The sequence below is a fragment of the Agelaius tricolor genome, unplaced genomic scaffold, assembly GCF_023055355.1.
Source record: "Agelaius tricolor isolate 1412-34295 unplaced genomic scaffold, bAgeTri1.0.p SCAF_8, whole genome shotgun sequence".
Classification (NCBI taxonomy): Eukaryota; Metazoa; Chordata; class Aves; order Passeriformes; family Icteridae; genus Agelaius; species Agelaius tricolor.
Genome location: NW_027269268.1, coordinates 47,298,000 through 47,316,745, shown reverse-complemented (window position 1 = coordinate 47,316,745; position 18,746 = coordinate 47,298,000). Strand labels below are relative to the sequence as shown.

The 18,746-nt window shown below is 36.6% G+C and overlaps 1 protein-coding gene across 8 annotated transcripts in view; it reads right to left on the bottom strand.

Moving 5' to 3' along the window:
* The window catches only part of KCNIP4 (potassium voltage-gated channel interacting protein 4), a 388,682-nt gene that overhangs the window by 23,133 nt on the left and 346,803 nt on the right, over window positions 1-18,746 (bottom strand). For all 8 annotated transcript variants that reach the window (XM_071432624.1, XM_071432618.1, XM_071432625.1 and 5 more), the window contains one exon: window positions 17,613-17,737. In XM_071432624.1, coding sequence (XP_071288725.1) covers window positions 17,613-17,737 — 125 coding nt within the window. The remainder of the gene's footprint in view (window positions 1-17,612; window positions 17,738-18,746) is intronic.

Genomic DNA, 18,746 nt, shown 5'->3' with positions numbered 1-18,746 from the left:
TTCCAAGTATATAATGGTATATGATCTATGTCATTCCCAGACCTGCAGGAGGAAGAATAAACAGCTGTTACCTTGAGATGGGTATGAGTGTGAAAAAACAATGCAGCATTTTGAAATTTAGAAAAAGAAGCAGTGGCTTCTTTCTGCTCAGCAGGTAATATTTTTTTTCAGACAAGAAAATAAAGATCTGGGCACATTTTGAAGGAATTAAAGAGAAAACCTGTATTTTTGAATTAGTACAGGTCAGATGTTGCCTTTTCTTTTTTTTTTTTCTCAGAAGATTAATAAACAATGGATGACAAAATGCACATTTAAGGTCATCTAACTCTATGGCTTGTTAAAATATAAAACAATTTTTTCCCTTTTCTTTGGCTGACAAAAACATTCAAACTATTTTAATTTTGCAGAGAATGCACTCCCCTTTTTTACAGGAAATGCCAACAATTCCAACCTGTGAGTCCTTAGTCTGAAGCTCTGAAGACTGAGAGTCCCATTTCCTCACTGCTTTTAAATTTTGTCATGTTAGAGGAGAATTAAAGATACTCTTCAAAAATTGATATGATTTATTATTTTTTAGTTCAAAATAAGCTGTCAGCCTTTGTTATTAGAGAAATGCATGATCTACATACCTCTTTTAAAGGCAGTCCTTTTTTTCTGTTGCTTAATAAGCTCTGGTTTCACCATACTGTTTGTAAGAATCATTGCTTGAAAAGGCAACCTACTTTCAGGTTCAGAGAATTCTATACTTCAGAGAATTATATTTTAGCAGAGCCAGGAATGACATTTTGAGTTCCTCTAGCTTGTCCCTCTGTAGTTTCCTCTGTTCTTTGCCAGAGCATTGCCAGTAACATTTTACCTTTTCCATCCTTGAAGGTCTGTAGAAATGGTGTCTTAAGGGACATTCATTAAAAATCTGAGATGCTAGCCTATTACATTTACCAGAAATATCAGCTCAAGCTTTTCTTTCTTTAGCACACATCTTTCCTCTGAGACTCTACATGACAGGGAACACTTCTGATCTTGAATAATTTCATTCTAAAAATATATGTGGCCAACATCATTTACTTCCACGACTGTATTTTCTTGACTCATAAATCTGGCTTTATTGTGTTCATCAGGAGATTTGTGCAGTTCAGGGAAAGAGATTAAATATTGTAATTGTTAAGTATGCCCCAAGGTTTTATGTCAAGCTATTGCTGACTTCTTCCACTGTAGCAACTATAATTAAAAAAAATCTATCTAACCTTTCATTAAACTCTTATAAAAGAGAGGGAAAAATTAAATAGTTCAAAAGAAAAATGTGAGGCTTATTTAAACAATTTCCTATATTCTTTCTTTCCTTGATCTGAATATAATTTATTTTGTTACAGCAAATTTCTAATTTACAAGCTTTTAAAATTGCATTAATGTATTAGATTTTCCTTCTAGAGAAGGAAAAAAAGGAGGAAATGTTCAACTTGAACTGAATCCAGTTCTTTCTCTTTGAAAGAGAAAATAATATAAACAGACAGACAGAGAATAATAAATATGATTCTGCCTTTTGATGATCTCTCTTGCTTCCTATTTCGCTGCTGGGAAATTATACCTCCAGAACATGGTCTTATGAACCACTCCAAACCCTGTAAATTATTTAGCCTCAGACAACTCTCTAAGACAATTCTCCTTCAGTATTTTTTAAAATACTGCAGTAGGTGATTCTTCTTTACTACCTAATCAACATCCTTTTCAGACAAGAGGCAAACCAAGAAGACACAAAACCAGAAAAATAGTGAAATGTAGAAAAAAAATGAGGGAAAAATGAACTCAAAGCTCAGACTTTTGTCTGCATAACAATTCTTAATGATGGATAAAGCTGGAGTTTTGGCAACTTTGAATATCTTTCAGTTATAGAATTTTGCATGAATAATTTCCCATCCCATGCTGCATCTGCTGCTTCAGTTTTATACTGCTTCATTATAGATACATGTTCATGTCCATTGATTTAAATGTCTTCTCTTTTTGCATGTACTTATATGTTCTATGTGCACGTGCCTTCTAGGAATTTGCCTTCAGCCTCCTTCTCATTCATGCTGTTGAATCTGATCAGATACTTCCCCCTAAGAAGTGTAATTACTTCATTGATTTGATTTAATGAGTTTCTATAATCCAATACATTCATTCATGAGTATTGTAGCCATGTTACTTGAGAATACTTTTAGAATTAAAGATGTATTTACTAAATACCAAAAGGGCTAAAGTGAAATTTTTATCTACCTTAGAGCTTCATGCCAAGAATAAATAAATTGGTAATTTATTGTAAATTAAAAACCAAATAAATTTTTAATTTTGTAACTAATTTCCTGGTAGTAAATATAAATAAACTTGTCCATGCAATATTCATCAGGAATAGATTTCATAGCCTATTTATTTTGAAGTGAGAGCAAGTGTGATAAATTTTCTGTCTTGAAAGTACTCTTAGAATACAGGATTCACTTTTGGTACTGGATTATTTAATAAAAAACATAGAACACATATCAGAAATTATCTTTGTGAAAAGGGACTGTGTGGCATTTCTGGAGAGCTGATCACACTACTGGCCAACATAGAAGAAACAAGAGCAGGATAAAAATCCTGCAGAAGCTAATAAAAGTGAACTTACTCTACCAGTACTTCAAAGTAGATGATGCAAACAAAATGAGGTGTCTGGGGGAGAGAAGGTTTTGAAGTTGTTAAAAATAAAACAAGTGTAGTATAAAAAATATCTCAAAAGATATGCTTAAAAGAGATGCCATGCACTAGCCTGTGAAGCAGTCTCAGAAACCTAATTCAGAGAAAAACCTCTCTCTTGAAATATTTGAAATGTGGCTGAACAAAGCACTAGAAATTAAGACTGGAAAAAATATGGGAATAGTCAGACAGTTCAAAAGACTTTTAGTCATTAATACAGATTTTAAGAAATCACAGACAACTGTATTTTTGCTCCTTTTCTTTTTTCTTTTCTTTTTCTTTAAATGCTTCTAGAAGAAGAAATAACAGAAGGTTATGTGGGGAGAAGAGAGCCACTGTTTTCCTGCCCTAGATGTCCCCAAGAGAGCAACAAATTCGCAGAGGTGGAAATACAAGCTAAGTATTGTCCATTAGGTTTTGGTAAAATTTAAAGGGGTTGCTTCTACGGTGAAGTAAAAGGAAAACCCCCATGTCTCTGTATTGTATTCTAGACAATAATTTCTCTGATCAGCTTCTTTGAACTGGTGGCTTCTGGACTGCTACATTGTCAGTATTAGGGCTCCTGCATTTAAACACCTCTCTTTGAAACTACCTGAAAGACAGAAACACTTAGTTTCCTTTGTATAGATTTATCATTCAGCACGTCAGTACATCAAATGGGAGCTCTGAGGAAGTTTTTAGGAAACCAGTGCACATGAGATAATTGCAGTGACTACAGAAGAGATACCTGCCTTGGCTCTTTTGAGATTATTCACCCAACTCTGTGTTCTCCTTGAGCTTTGCTGTTTGCCTGCTGTAAAAGCCACTTTGTCAAAGCACTGGGAGGATGATTGGCAGGACAGTGTCTCAAACTACTCACAAAGGATGACAATTTGTTTTATTCTATCTTTACACCTATCATTTTGGGGTCTGCCCAGGCCAATGCTCTAATCCAGACCTTACCTGCCTTTCTTCTGAAAGGCTGCTGAAGGAGCTGCTGTTCAGTACCAAGAAACATGCAGAGACAAGAAGAGCAGAGACTCCAGTGGAAGGGATGGGTAAAGGTCAATTTTGAACACATGTGCATTGGGTGCCCAGTCAAGAGTACTGGCTCAAAGCCTTACCTAATTCATAGGAGAGTTGAATCCCACTATATTAACATGTGTAAGACACATGAAGACATTTGGAGAGAAAAAATTGTAAATAAAAAATATATCAAAATAAAAGGTGGTATGAGGGTTTTAAATTTTTATTTATTACACTACTGGAAATTAGTTTTCATGAAAAATTTAAGGCCAGAATTAATATGCTTTTCATCTGTGGAATATTGTCCCTAATATGTATAACAATATATGGTATACATATGGGTATATTTATAATTATCTATTTCTAGTTCGATGGATCTTCATTTATTTTATCTAATAAATAACCTATGTTATTAAAAGTCAACTCAATTATATTGAAACTCAATTATATTGAAAATCACTGGTTCTTTTAACTTCAATTTTCACTTCTATATTTTGTGTTATCAGGAAAGGAACAGGTAATAATTTAACCTCCTGTCTCTTGAAATGGAATTAGTTTTTGTTTTTATTTTTTTTTTAATTTGATTTCTCATGCTAGTTTTCTCAGGAGTGGGCTAAAAAAAAATCACTTTCACAAGACCTCTTGTTTATTGAAAAAAATATTTGGTTTGCATTTTTAGACATACTTCCATGCCATCATATAGAAAGATATTGTAACAAAAAAGTGATGAATTTTGAAATATGTGTAACTAAAATTATATCTTGGATCAGATTTATTTAGTTCAGGAGGGCCCAAATATCTCACTAAGACATTTTGCTATTTTTATTTATTTCAGAATCAATCCTTATAGATCAGAATACAAATGAATCTACTCTAGTCTTGCATCCTTGAATACAGTTGTGAGCCTAGAGAGCTAATAGTGATGGTGGGAAATAAATATTTTCTCCAGTCTTTATAGAAGCTCTATGGGATGTAAGACATACAAAGTCATGGTTAAGGAAATGGGTAGGAATGTTTAGGGACAGTTACCTCAGAAAGTCTTTTGTCCCTACTTTTAAATCTTCCTGTGAATTTGCCTATTTGGTTACCAGTGTAAAGCTTAAGCTATTTCATAAGACTCAAAAGAAAGAAGGCAGACCCAAACAGAGAGCACTAATTACTGGTTCTAAAGGGAGAACTTTCCTTTCAATCTTTCCTCTTTAACTTAAAGTACAGTAGGATTACTTCAGCTAAAGACTCACAGAGGGAACACCTCAGGTTGTTGCATTTCCATTTCTGTCACAGGAGCTGTAAACTCAGTGGCAACAGTCAACATTTCTAGGAATGTTGTAGCAGTTTTGATTTGACAGCATCCCCATTGACATCCATTGGTGAAATACATGTAAAAACTCTTTTCAAGCTTTGTCTTATCAGGTAAAACACAAAACTTGCTTCTACTTAGCTACCTGTAAAAGAAATACAATGTTTTCCTGTGGCACAGCAAAGATGTACCACATTTTAAGCCTCCTACTGGAGGATACTCTAATGAACAAAAGCTTCTTTCCACCCCCTACTTGCTATGGCAGTTTCAGAGGAAAACAAGAAGAAATAAAGGAACTGGCTCACATCCAGCATGTGTGGCTTCACACAGTAAATAACAATCAACACTTTGGCTGCTTCCACAACTCAGCAGGCAAGGTGCCAGCAAATGCTTTTAATCAGAGCCATTCTTTGTTTAGCAATGCTCACTAACTAGTGAAATTTTTAGATTCTTATTATTAGCTGGCAGTAGAACAACAGTAAACAACATAGCTAAAGATTTGAACTTAAAAGCTCACCCAAAAGCCTGAAACACCAAACTTCATGGATGAGTCCCAGGCATCTGAGTGGTGCTTAGTGTTTCTGACCTTACTTGTCACTGCAGGATGGCATTTTACAATCCTGACTTGACAAATAAGCAGGCAATATAATTAAACTAAATGCAGCAGAACCCATACTTCAGCAGTGCAGCTTGTTGTAAACACTTTGGCAAACACAAGGTGCTCACCCTCTTGGGAAAAGCAGTATTTAGGTGAGCCCTGCTTCAGTGACTGCCTTTCACACATTCCCAAGTGAGTTCTTTTAATCAAATCCTTTCAAATCAGATGAAATCCTGGGTGAGAGGAGAGGAATAGCTCCATATTAGCAAGTGTTGATCCCTTGGGTGTATTTCATTAGACCTACTCAAGTGATTCTCTTGAGCAGAATTGAGAACACTACCAGTCCCTAAAAGCAATATTTTAAGGTAGGTCAATTCCATTCTTTAAAATCATGGAGGCATTCATTTTGTTTTTCCTACATGAGGGTGCTTTTGTTTATCCTAGAAGCTCCTTTATCCTTGGAGAGTGGAAGATTTGCTGAGGAAGAAGCTGTACTAATAACCTTCTGCTAAAAGTTAGTGGACTTGCACCACAGACATATCAGAAAATGGAAAGGCCTGAATATAGCTCAAGGAATTTATGAAGCAGAAACAGCATGTCAGGGTGAAAAAAATATTCTATATCCTGTCTTAAATGCTTCTCAATCAACTGGACCTTGATACTAATTTTCATTTTAGTAATGAAGTAAGAACACTTAGTTTCGCATTCCTGAGACATGACTGCACAAAAGATAGTCAGGTTGAAAGTGTGTTCTAAGTCATGGTATTCCAGTATTTTTCAGAGCAGTTGTTCTTTGTTTCTTTCAAAGATGTGCAATGGTAAAATCAGACAGGTCAATATTTGGTTAGTGCTAAATACAATGAAAATACCAAGGAATTTCAGTGCCTACAGCTTGTGGAAATGGCAAAGAACATAAAATTCAATGGGGACTGGTTTAGACACTGAAAATCAAACACTGTGCTCATTATTTATATTTTATATGGTAATACATTTACCCTTTAACAAAGGTTTTTGCTTTCTCCACTACTAACAACATTTTGTCTCAGGAGAAGGGCCCCAGCAGTGCAAACAGAAGAACAAATGTGCTTACCTGCATAAATATTTATAAAACTGAGCCTGACATTAGCATAAGTTGGAGCTGATTCACCAAGTACAGTGGGGAAAATCAGACACAACTGAGGCAATGATGTGAATTGAGGCTGCTGTGGGTGAGAGAGGGAGAGGTGGTCTGTGGGAAGAAATGCCTCTTCCCTGTCCACAGAGAGGGGAATATGCCTTATCCTACAGGAACTCTGGCACTCAGTGTCTGAGACACGGTCCCCTCCCCAAGCACCAAAAGCTCACTGTCACTTCTGTGCCTGCCCAGTCCAGCACTGACACTTTTATTCTGCTGCACAAAGGTCTCCCCAGAGTCTCCTTGACAAGGAGAAGACACTTGGCCACAAGGGCTCTATTGCTCGTGGTAATCATGGAAGGACCAGAGTGGGCTTTGTGGCCATACATCTAAATCCTTTTGAGAAGGAGGGGTAACAGATCCAAAAGACAAGGGAGGATGTATCATTACTGCTTATAAAGGAGATATTATTCCTATAATTCAAAGACATGCGAAAAGCATCAGAATGGAATTTGAAGTTTAGAAAGCCATACAAACTGATAATTCTTTTAGCACAGCAAAATATCTAAATAAGCTATATGAATCTCCTTTAGACTGTTCTGGAGCTTTCCTTTCCTCATATGTAGATACTCAATACATTGCTTTTGACAGCATATCTAAAATTTATAGCATATGTCAAACCATTGGAACTGAATACTCAAATAAACCTATACAAATGGTGATTGATATTTGCTGGCATATTTTCATGAAAACATGAACAACATAGAGAAATAAAAAAGAAGATATTTCTCAGTTAAAACAGAAGAATAAAAAGAAGAATAAAAAGAGACAACTAGACAATCAGGTACATCTAAAAAAGTCATCTGTCAATCAGTTTAGGCCTAAAAACAGATTTTGTTTCTCATAGTTGTATCATTCCTTATGGAGATACATTGAGGCTGAAATTGCTGGACATAAAAACTTCTTGCACAGTCTGCTAAGTTTATGGCACATTAAATTTGTCTTTGTTCCATAAACACTGGTTTTGAGAACAAAATAAGAATTTAAGGCTGTTATAGCTTATGCTCCATTGCAGAGGTGGTACAATGCCTCTTTTTCAGTGAAGTAGACTGCTGACTTGGTAGCCTGTGCATCTAAATACAGTGCTTAATGCTGGCATTTTAAATCACCAGAAAAATCATAATCATGTTATTGTTCTGATATTTATAATTGCTTGTAGTAGTATGTCAGACACAGATACTGGAATATTCAGTCACTGAGAGTTCACTTTGAAAAGCTGTTCTTTTTCGTGAGTCCACTGTGAAGCTGATCACAGTGTCAGAGATGCATAAATAGAGTGAGTAAATAATTGTTAGAAATGCATAAAGTACACATAAAGTGCTTCCTAGATCAGTGTTTTTTCAGGCATGAGTTTACTGTGATTTCTCATAGTTGTTTACTATTTACTGTGATTTCTACTTGACAGATATGGAGCCTGGCCATTGAGGGGCAAAGTATCTCCCTCAAACACCCTGCCCACACATTTCTTGCTCTTAACACCAAGGAATCCAGGGTTCATTTTTCTCTCCTCTAGGGATGAACTTTGCTATCTCCAGCCCCTGGGAAAGTTCAGTTTCCCACAGCCACCAGCCCCCCCACTGGTATCCCCACTTTGTTCCCAGGACGTGTTGGAGGGGGCTTTGATCATTGGCTGAGAAGCAATCTCTCCGAGAGCCAGGGACCCTCTGAAAGGTTTTGGCTGTCAGAGCAGAGACATTAAATTAGGCAGCTGTCAATGTGGAGCCCACGCAGGCCCTGATGCACTGGTATAATGGTCTCAGGCAACCCAGAAGGCTTTTAGCATGATAGTTAAGGCTTTTAAAGGTGTGTGGCAGTTAATAAGCCAGCCAGAGAGCAAAAAGGTTGAAGTCTTTAGACTTCTAGTTTCATGCTGTGTTTACTGAATCATGCTGTCTTCTGAGATATTGGCTCCTATTTCTTCTCTGACACTCACCGTATCTAAGATCTTTTAAGAATATTTCACAATGGAATTCATTGGGTTGAATAAATTCCATTACTTGAAAGCTAATATGAGAATCATTCACATAACTGAAGTGCAACTGCACAAATGTCCAGCTGATCTAAAGAATACAGGCTCTGTCAGACACTTACACTCAAAGGTAAACGCAGGTTGACCCAAGACTTGTAATAAACTTCCCTGACACTGAAAGACTTGACCTTGAGGCTTTGTCACTTGTGATTTGCTATTTTATTTGAAGATTTACCAGTGTTTATTTTTAACACAGATGTTTATCTAAAGACATTTGTAAAGAGAAATTAATTCTGTTGAAATAAAGGAATGACATTCATTTGTTTCACTTATTTCTGACAAAACCTGTATGTTGCTAATTTTGTTCACATTGATCAGAAATTTAAAGTAGAAAAAAATATAAAGATCCAAAATCATTTGGAAATTCCTGGGATCCATGACAGATACCCGAGTCCAGCACAAAAAAGATTTATCTATCAAGTCCATCCAAAAGGTTGAACTGCACCATCAAGAAGTTTCACCAGAAGGTATATTTATTCCCTCTCCCCTCATTTTGCAGGCTTAGGATTCCCACCCAAAAATACATGTGTCCACATGCTGTATCTGAATTGGAGGGGAACAGAGAGATAACTTAGTACAAGATTAAATAAGGAATGGTAACATTTTGTACACAAATTCTTTGAAAGTAAGGAAATTGGTAGCAAGAAAGCCAGGTAGAGGGATTTTTGAATGCTGCTGTCTCAACTAATAAATATTCTCACAGAACAATTTTACATTGAGCTGTGTGTTATAAAGTAAAATGTTTATAGCAGTTACAGTTAATATGCATTGCAGCTCATGAAGAAAAGGTGATGGGCAGAGAAAGGAGAGTAAGAGGTGTGTCCTTACTAAATTTTTAAGTTACAACACCATCAGAGCTGCATTGCACCAAAAGTTACTTCTCTAATGTTGGTGATTACCCAGAAACCAAAATTCAACCACTGCACATAACTCAAATACCAGGCTCTGTAGTGCTTAGCCCAAATGCTGCAAAAAAGTGACTGCAGTGAGCTGTAGCCAAAGACGACATTTGGCCGCTCGTATTCCAGTACATAAACATTTATGTTCCAAACTGATGCACATAAAAGCTCATGTGGTAGAAAACAGCTCTTCCAGCAGATGAGTTACACTGAGCATCTGGCTGGTAAAGCAGAAGGTCTGCACTGGGCTTCAGGTGTCAGCCTGCCACCAGTGAGCCCCAGGGAGAGCACACCAGAGCACAGCACAGGGTATTGCCAGTTCCAAATAGGAGGGGCTCACACAAACATACAGAACAATAAAATTCCACTAAAATCTAATGTGGACTTTTTTTTTCCCTTTTTCTTTTTTTTTTTTTTTAAAGAAGAATTTTGGAAGCATTTGGTGCTCTAGACTACTATTACTATTGGCTATTTAAGTCACAATCTTTTTGTACATTTCTTAATTAGAGATTTGGCACCTACCTTTTTAAGAGATAGTTCATGAGCAAGCAGCCATTATTATGAAAACAGTCCTTGGTAAGATAGATGACATTTTTTCCCTAGTGAGCACAACATGAAGTGTCTCATGCAAGTCATGAGATGAATAGAAGTGCAGGGACTGAGGTCATTATTAACTTTCAGAGAGAGGATTTTCATCTCTGCTAGTAACTGTGAGACTAATTGAAACAAATATCTCTGCTGAACACACTAAGATCTGTAAATTTGTGACAGCTGACAACTTTACTCTAGGTCTGTCAAACTGTACTTCCAAATTATTTTACTTGAAAAAATTTTGAAATGTTTCAAGTCTCTTTACTAACACTCAAAGGAAATATATGATGAATGTAAGAATTATTTATTGCTGAGATTGTTAAAAGATTTTCACATAGCCTTGTTTGAAATATGGAAGAGTTCCCTCTAAGTCCCTAACAAGTGAATGCCTAATAACAAAATGCTTCCTTGACAAGGGCTGGTTATTTTAAAGTTATTCTTCAGTCATCTAAAGTTGATAAAACAATTAATCTGAGGCACAACTGGAAAACAAGAACTCAGCTTTAAAAAGGGAGATGTGAGCTATGTGCTTTATACATGTCTACTGATGCCTTAGAGAGAAAAAGATTTACAGAAATCTGTCTGTTGACAGCACACAAGGTATCTAGCTTCTAGGTTTACTTTCTTGATCTTCATTATGCTGTTGTCTATTGTTTATTAAGACAAACAAGGCACAGGAGTTTTCTAACATTGGGGAATGTTAATTTTCAGTTTGAATTACTACTATCTGATTTTCTTTCAAGATTTAGAACTTCCATTTATTTTTTCCATTTTATTGGCATTTATAGGCTCAAAGTTCAGCAGGTTTATATGCTTGAGGCACAACCTGTTCAGCTGTCATCCCTATGTCTATCTGAAAGGACAAGTTGTTGGTACTTTTTGTGTACAACCTCCACAACACTGGTGGTCCAACACTGCTTTGTGCAGAAGGGTCAGCACCTCTGCAAAAGCTTTCAGCACAATAGGAATGTCTCATGCACTGATGCCCAGTAGAGCACCCCCAGTTTGATATTCAGAGTCAGACAGGGATGTAGCTCAAATGGTTTTAGTATTGATTCATGTTAGCCAAGGAAACCAGGTAGAAACCTTTAACTGATCTATATTTTCTTCTAGGCTCTCTTCTGCTGGGTCAGATATTCTGCATCTGGAAAGATCTTGCTAAGACTGCTTGCTGTGAAGCCCTAAGACTTGTACAGACAGTCCTCAAATCTCAAAGAAAAGCAACTGCACCGACTGCTGGTCAAATGAAAAATCTTCCTTGCCGTCCTCAAGCCCCACATGGGAGGTTATAAAGCATATTGAAGCTCTAAGCTACTTCACCTACAAGAACAAGCATTGGAGGACTGATGTCAGGGGCAAAATATTCTTGCATTAGTGCCATTTGCACTCATGTTCAGTCTGGGGTTTTTCCTCTCTGTTCTGGTCTGTATTGATCTTGACTCTGCATTTACTCATTGCAATACAAACATGCAGGTTCAGTACAGAACTGGATGTGATCACAACAAACAGAAGATCAGTCTGAACTGAACAATCCTATTGTCTCTGTGAGATAGGTGACACAGTCAGTTCAGAGAAAGCTGATCCAAGATAAAATATTACTTCATGTAGCATGAAAGCTTTTGTTTCATAATATACCATGTTCCAGAGATATAAACTAAGAGGATTATTTTGTCATTGTCCCTTGTCATGCTTTAGAGTAGGTGGAAAAGGTTAAGTAAGAAAGCAAGGAAAATGGAATGAAGGTTCAAAATCTCTTGTTTTGGATCATCACAGAGGTATTTTAACTCTTTGCAATGCCCATTTTTTCATCTCATTAATAGTCAAATGTCTATATCCCCTGTCAGTACAAGATTTCAATTTGTACTAAATAATTTCTAATCAAGACATTGATCATCTTAGAAACTACATTTGAAAGACAGAAGTGAAATACAGAACTGTATATCTCTATTAGCCATAGGTCAGAGGCTGTGCAAATAGCACAGCCAAAAAGCTGAAAGCCATCCATGTCTAGGACACTGAGATACATTTCTCATGCCTTCTGTCTTACCAAGTAGGTTCCAATTGCAGTGAAAAAAACAAATAGTGTATATAGTGTTCCTAGAATATCAGGCATACAAATATTTAAGAAAAGTTTAATCATTCTGAAAACTTTAGCTTTGGTACTCAAAACTACATTGAGGTGTTTCAGCTTTTGCAAAGTTAGTGCATATCCTGCAAAATGCACCTTTTACACCCATCTTTTATCTTCATTGTTAAGCAAATAATTGAGGAGCAGAAAAATTATTTATACAGTGAAAATTATTTGTATTCCATGTACTAATTAAATTCTGCTCTTCTAAATCTCAATTACTTTCACAAAATTTATAATTTTTCTTTTGTTTTTAAAAACTCTAATTACATGGGAAAATGTTCAAACACAAAACTCAAATGCTTCAGACAATCAATAAATGAGCTTTATCACCTCTGAAACTAGCTTCCATTTATCTTTCTGTGAGATTCACAAATGCAACATACAGTGATGCAATGCTTCCATCAAATCATAACTGAAATAAAAAAATCTCTGAATAAATGATCATATTTCAACTTATGTACATAGATGGGTGGTGTGATGAGGGAACTGATCTTTGAGCTGTAACATTGTCAGATTTATTTTCTTACTATCATTCTTTGTCTCATTTGCAAAAGGGAAGAAAAGTGTCTTAGAAATTCCCAATAAATGTCAAAGGTGTGGAGCTGCCTATTTAAATCTCCAGTATGTGTCCACAGACATTTTTATGCAATTATGACTTCAATTTACATTTTCTCTGACATACAGCCAGGTAAAATTAAGGTTCATGAAAAATCCTTTCAGTTTTCTGGAAAAGTCCAGGAGTTTCACAACACAAAGCTCTACAAAAGTTTTTACAAGAATGACCAACCAAAATGAAAATATTTTTAACATTTATATTTAGCACAGGAGCATCATTTGTACAGCAAAAGCATTATCTAGGTATTTTTTAAATGGATGCTTTTAAAACTGGGAGAGATCTATCAATGGACAGAAGAGAAAGAAAGACCACATGTTGAGTCCATGCTTGATAGTCTGTAAAAGTTATTGTGAAGTACCACTTGTACTAGGACTGCCACAGAGCTATTGGTTTGAAAGGTTAATGACTGCAGCAATCACAATTTCAATTTACAAGAAATGGGATGACAGGAAGCCAAATACAAATTGGAAATGTCCCACTGGGATGGCAGCTGAGCAACAATTCATCAACAACAGCACAGGAATATTGTAAAGCCAGAGTGCTGGGTACAACCTTTTCAGTCTGAGAAGGGTTTAGGGCTTATATTAAGCTCATTTCTCAAGGGTAGTATAGAAGCTTAAAAATGGCTAAATTGCCTAATATAGACATAAGTTCTCCCTTCATAATTTTCCATATAGTAGTTGTTATGTCATCTGAAGGTGTTTATCCCACCTTCTTACATTTTCTTTTGTGTATATTCCCTTTCATTTTAAATGTTGACTTTGAGTTCTACCAAAACAGCCATTGTCCCACAGGCATTTCAATCATCTTTGAGCATTCTCTGCAATTATACTCTAGCTCTTGCTTACACAGGGCATCAGCTCTACTGCAATGTGATCTGAGACTTTCTAAAGCTTTCAGGTGTTTACATACACACAAAGATGCTCTGTGAGATCCTGTGCTACTTCTGCCTGGATTTTGCATGTAATTTGTGCTCAGTGGAAAATCAAATTGATGATAAAAAATCAAACTTTGTAATCATCAACAGTACAGAAATGCAGGTGTATCTTACTTCTTTTTTTATCTGAAGTCAGCCAGAACTACTTGTAAGCATTTTGAAGTCAGAAATAACAAATAACTGGAGGTAAGCTGTGAAAAGTTCTGTTTATCCCTATCTCAGAAGAGACTTAAAACTCAACAGGGTTCAGGGAAATATGCAGGCTGGAGTGAGATTCTATAGACAAAAGCTTTTCAATTAGTACTAATGTGCTGTAGGATGCTGCTAATTTCATCTAACAGGACCACAACATCAGCAGAACTATCATAACTTAAGTTCATGCTTTAATTTATCTTGCTTTATATACTGAATTATCCAAGAGATAGTAAGACAGGCAAATATCAGGTGACAAGCATAAAGCATAGAGGTAGGATCTGCACCAGATTTTGATGACATCATGTTAAATATGTGTGCCTGTGTCTTTCATTAAATCTTTTCAATAATTTCCTTCTTAGTGGAATGATTAAACAGAATATCACAGACTCAGAGAATGGCTGGGGTTGGAAGGGATCTCTGGAGATATCTGGTTGCACATTCCTGCATCTGTCCTGAAGAGGATCCCCAGGACCATGTCCAGAGAGGTAACTTTGGATATCTTCAAGCAGGAAGATGACACAAACCCAGTGAGCAATCTGGGCTGGTAGTCAGTCACCCTCACAGTGAAAAAATGTTTCCTGATGTACAGAGGGAACATCCTGTGTTTCACTTTGTGCCTACTGCCTCTGGTCCTGGCGCTGGGCACTACTGAAAAGAGCCTGGCTCCATCTTTACACCCTCCCTTCAGATATTTATATATGCTGATAAGATCCCTGCTGAGCTTTCTCTTCTCCAGACTGATCAGTCTCAGCTCCCCCAGCCTTTCCCACAGGAGAGGTGCTCCGGCCCCGTAGACATGCTTGTGACCCTTTGCTGGACTCTCCCCAGTGTGCCCATACTTTTGTTTCATTGGAGGGCCCAGAACAGGCCACAGAACTTCAGATGTGGCCTCACCAGTGCTGAGTGAGGGGCTGGTGTGGCTTCCAGGGCTCCTTTGACCTGCTGGAAGTGCCTTACCTAAAGCAGAACTGCCTTACCTGCATAGACAGGCACATTTGCTGGCTCATGCCCAACAAAGCCAAGGCAGTGTCCAGCTGGGTGGCACCCAGGAGAAGTTGGTACACGAGCAGATGTGTGAAGCACACTGGCTTATGTGTGCTTGGAAATACTGGCAGGACAGCACTCAGCTGGATGACAATGCCAGAAGGCAGGTGGCAGGCAGCAGAAGATGATGGAGCACGCTGTAAGGGGGACACAGTCCAAGCACAGACCATGGGAGACATTGCAGTGCCATTGAGGATCTGTACCCACCAAAGCCACTCCAGATATATTCAATAAAAGGTAGATATGTGTCAGGAAAGGTGAACTGATCAGCTAGACAAGATGCTCATAGAGCTGAGGTAGACTAGTCCTACCAGTTCTCTGAAGGGATTAGAGAGCTGTGATCTAGCACCAGTAGAAACTGTTAATATGAGAAATAAAACAAACTCCAACTCAACAAAAAGTTTGAAATCATCCATTTCTGAAATCTAATGCTTGGGCTAAAGAATACTACTTTAAACTGATTTATCTTTATGACAGTCACTAGCCCTGGGCATGATTTACAGCATTTTAGATCATAATTGATAACTTTGCAATGATATTATACACAAAACCACTGAAGTTCATGTCCATTAACTCTATCATCTAGTCAAGGACATGTTATACATGTATGTCTTGAATTATCGTGTACTGATAAGGAAATGAAACATATGGATAAAAATGTATTACCATGTCTTACCATCAACATTCCTTTGATGTAAGTAGAACTTACATCTTGGAACAAAAAAGCACATGAAGAGCTGGAATTCCTCTTTTCAGAAAATGCTAAAAAAAGGTATCAATTAAAATATTTCTTTATAACCTATTCTTATTCTCCATACTTCATTTTATGCAAAAAAATATCAAGGTTCTTAGTTTCTGAAACTCTAAAAATAATTATTCTTGAGAAATAGACAGAAGGCTTATTTTATCCACTATACTTTGCACCTTTTTGCCTTAGATAATTAGGGACATTAGATCATGATTTGCAATGCCTGGAGAATATTGTCATTAGCAGGGGAATGTTCTCTGGAACCCTGAGGAAATGAAAAGCTTTTAAGAGCAATCACTGTTAATCACTAACATGCCAACATTATATACTTTCTGGAACTGAGAACGATACAGACAGGACACATTAAGTGACTCTCTCTTGCTTGCATTGTAAGCTTTTGATAAAAATATGTGTTTAAAACACCCTTTGCATGTCTTGCTTTCTTTACAGAATGCAGGAGAGCTAAGAACTGCAAGATTTACACTTCTTGTACAAGCTATTGAAGATATCCTCTCTGATTCCATAATGGAGCTTCACTGTGTTTTTATTAACTCATCTGAGTAGTAAATGCCATGGGCAAGAGATCGTCCCTTTTCACCCAAGAGGGGTGAAAGAAAAGATAAACTATAAGGTGATAAATGCAATTAAATTAATCCTTAGCTTCAGCTTAGCAGGAGATTTAGCATCTGCACAGCTGCAAAACTTACAGCTGAAATTATAGATTAAAATTAAACATTGATGATTAAAATATACTATTATTATTTTTTAATATAATATTTATTTAATATTTTTGTCCAATGTTAACTGCATCCAACATTCCACAAATTTTCTAATGAGATAAAGGATAGTAAAATAAATAGAGAAAAAGTATATTTTTAAGAAAACAGAGTTCAGTACTACTTGCTAACATCTTTTGAGTTCTATTTCTTTGCTGTACTAACCATGAATGCCTCACAAGTCAAAGCCAAGCCCAGCACTACAGGGCAGCTGTACACACTGGAAAATGAATCAGACTACACCCATGGACTGGGGTCCTCAGTTGGGATCCCTGCCAAATAAAACATTGGTCCTGCCACTACATCACACATTTTCAGAAAAAAAAAAATCACTTAGATCCTAGTAAAGGGATCTTAGAAGTTTATAGATTTGTAGAACTGATGAAGTTATCTACAGCTGTTCATCAAATAAAAAAGTCATCTAGTGCAGTTGAAATCAATTACTTCTTGTGACAGCTCCTGTGAATACAAAAATCAAAATCTTTCTTCTTACTGACCAGATTTTTCAGGACTCTTCCATTTTTGCATCCTTAGACAAACAACTTCAATTCAACTTTCAATTTGTCTTTGAACAAAGTAAGTAAGTTATACTTACTCTATTAAGAATAAGCAACTAACTTCTCCTACTAAGTTATAATTATTCTCCCCTTGATGCTTTCTATTTTCTATTTGCATCTTTTGTTCATTAAATAGTTTAATGACTTTAGACCAATTGTTTCAGAGTGATTGTTTCCTCATCTGATCAGATATGCAGTATTTAGCTACTGAATCTCATGAGCTGCACTGCTAGTCACTCTTACATAGCTGAGACTGCAGTGGCCAATCCCATAAACAGATTGCAAATACAAAAAGGAAGTGCTTACATTCTTGAAACCTCTATATAAGATCTGAAGTTCCTTCTTTGTGAATTTACTCTGTGCTTCCAGCAGTTCAAGAGCTTCAGGTCTATGTCGTACTGTGGCCATTTCCATTTCATCTTCTACAGTGTCTGCAGAATACAAGAGACAGAGGAGGAAAGCTCAATAGGAAATACAGGAAGTGAAAATACTTTAACCCTTTCAAAAAGACAGAGAAGAAAAAAGGAAAGAGGGAAGAGGGAAGGGAGGGGAGGGGAGAAGAGGGGAAGGTAAGGGAAAAGGGAAAAGGAAAGGGAAAGGGAGGAAGAAAGAAAAGACATTCTCTTTAAGACTTGTTTTTGCAGCTTTAATGACAAACGATGAGTCCATTTTGAACTCATAGGAAAAGGATGTCTATCATCTGCTTCTGTGGCTGCAAAGAATAGTGAACAGCAGTGATGATCCAGTAGTTTGCATATTATCTCATGAGTAATAATACCAATAAACTGGAAAGACAACATCCTGCAAGAGCATGCATGATACATTTAGTATGACTTCTTGTTTTGTACAACTCTTTGACCAAAGGAAACAATTTAATAAAACTTTAGCAAGTCCAGAAAACTGAAAATTTTCCTTCAGTTAGATAATGGATGTGAATTGACTGTATCAGGCTGGGATTTTTATTGTGAAGTTGTCTTCTGGAAAGCATGTGAAATTGGTGTTGCATACACAGCAGCAGATCTTACTTTGAGTATCATACAACTGACCCTTTAGGAGAAATATTATTGAGGGTGAGCAGCCTAAGTGGGGAACATGATAGTTTTAGTGACTTCTTCTTTAGGTAAGTAAGAATGTGGATATACACATTCAAGGTTTACAGTTAAGTGTAGATTAAAACAATGAGAATTAGCAATGCATTTTTTCCTAGGTAGAGTTTTAAATGTGAACGTTCAATGAAACAGCTAAAGGAACTTTAACAGTAGAGTGCCAGTCCCTTGTGATCAAAATAAAAAGGTGTGTGTCCATTTCTAAGTACTGGCAGCCTTAAATGTAACTTAGCCAGATTAATGAAATGAAATTACTGCTTTATTTTGATTTAGGAGTTATAGGAACTATACCAATATAACAATACAAATGCCTAATTGTCACTTCTACAATGTT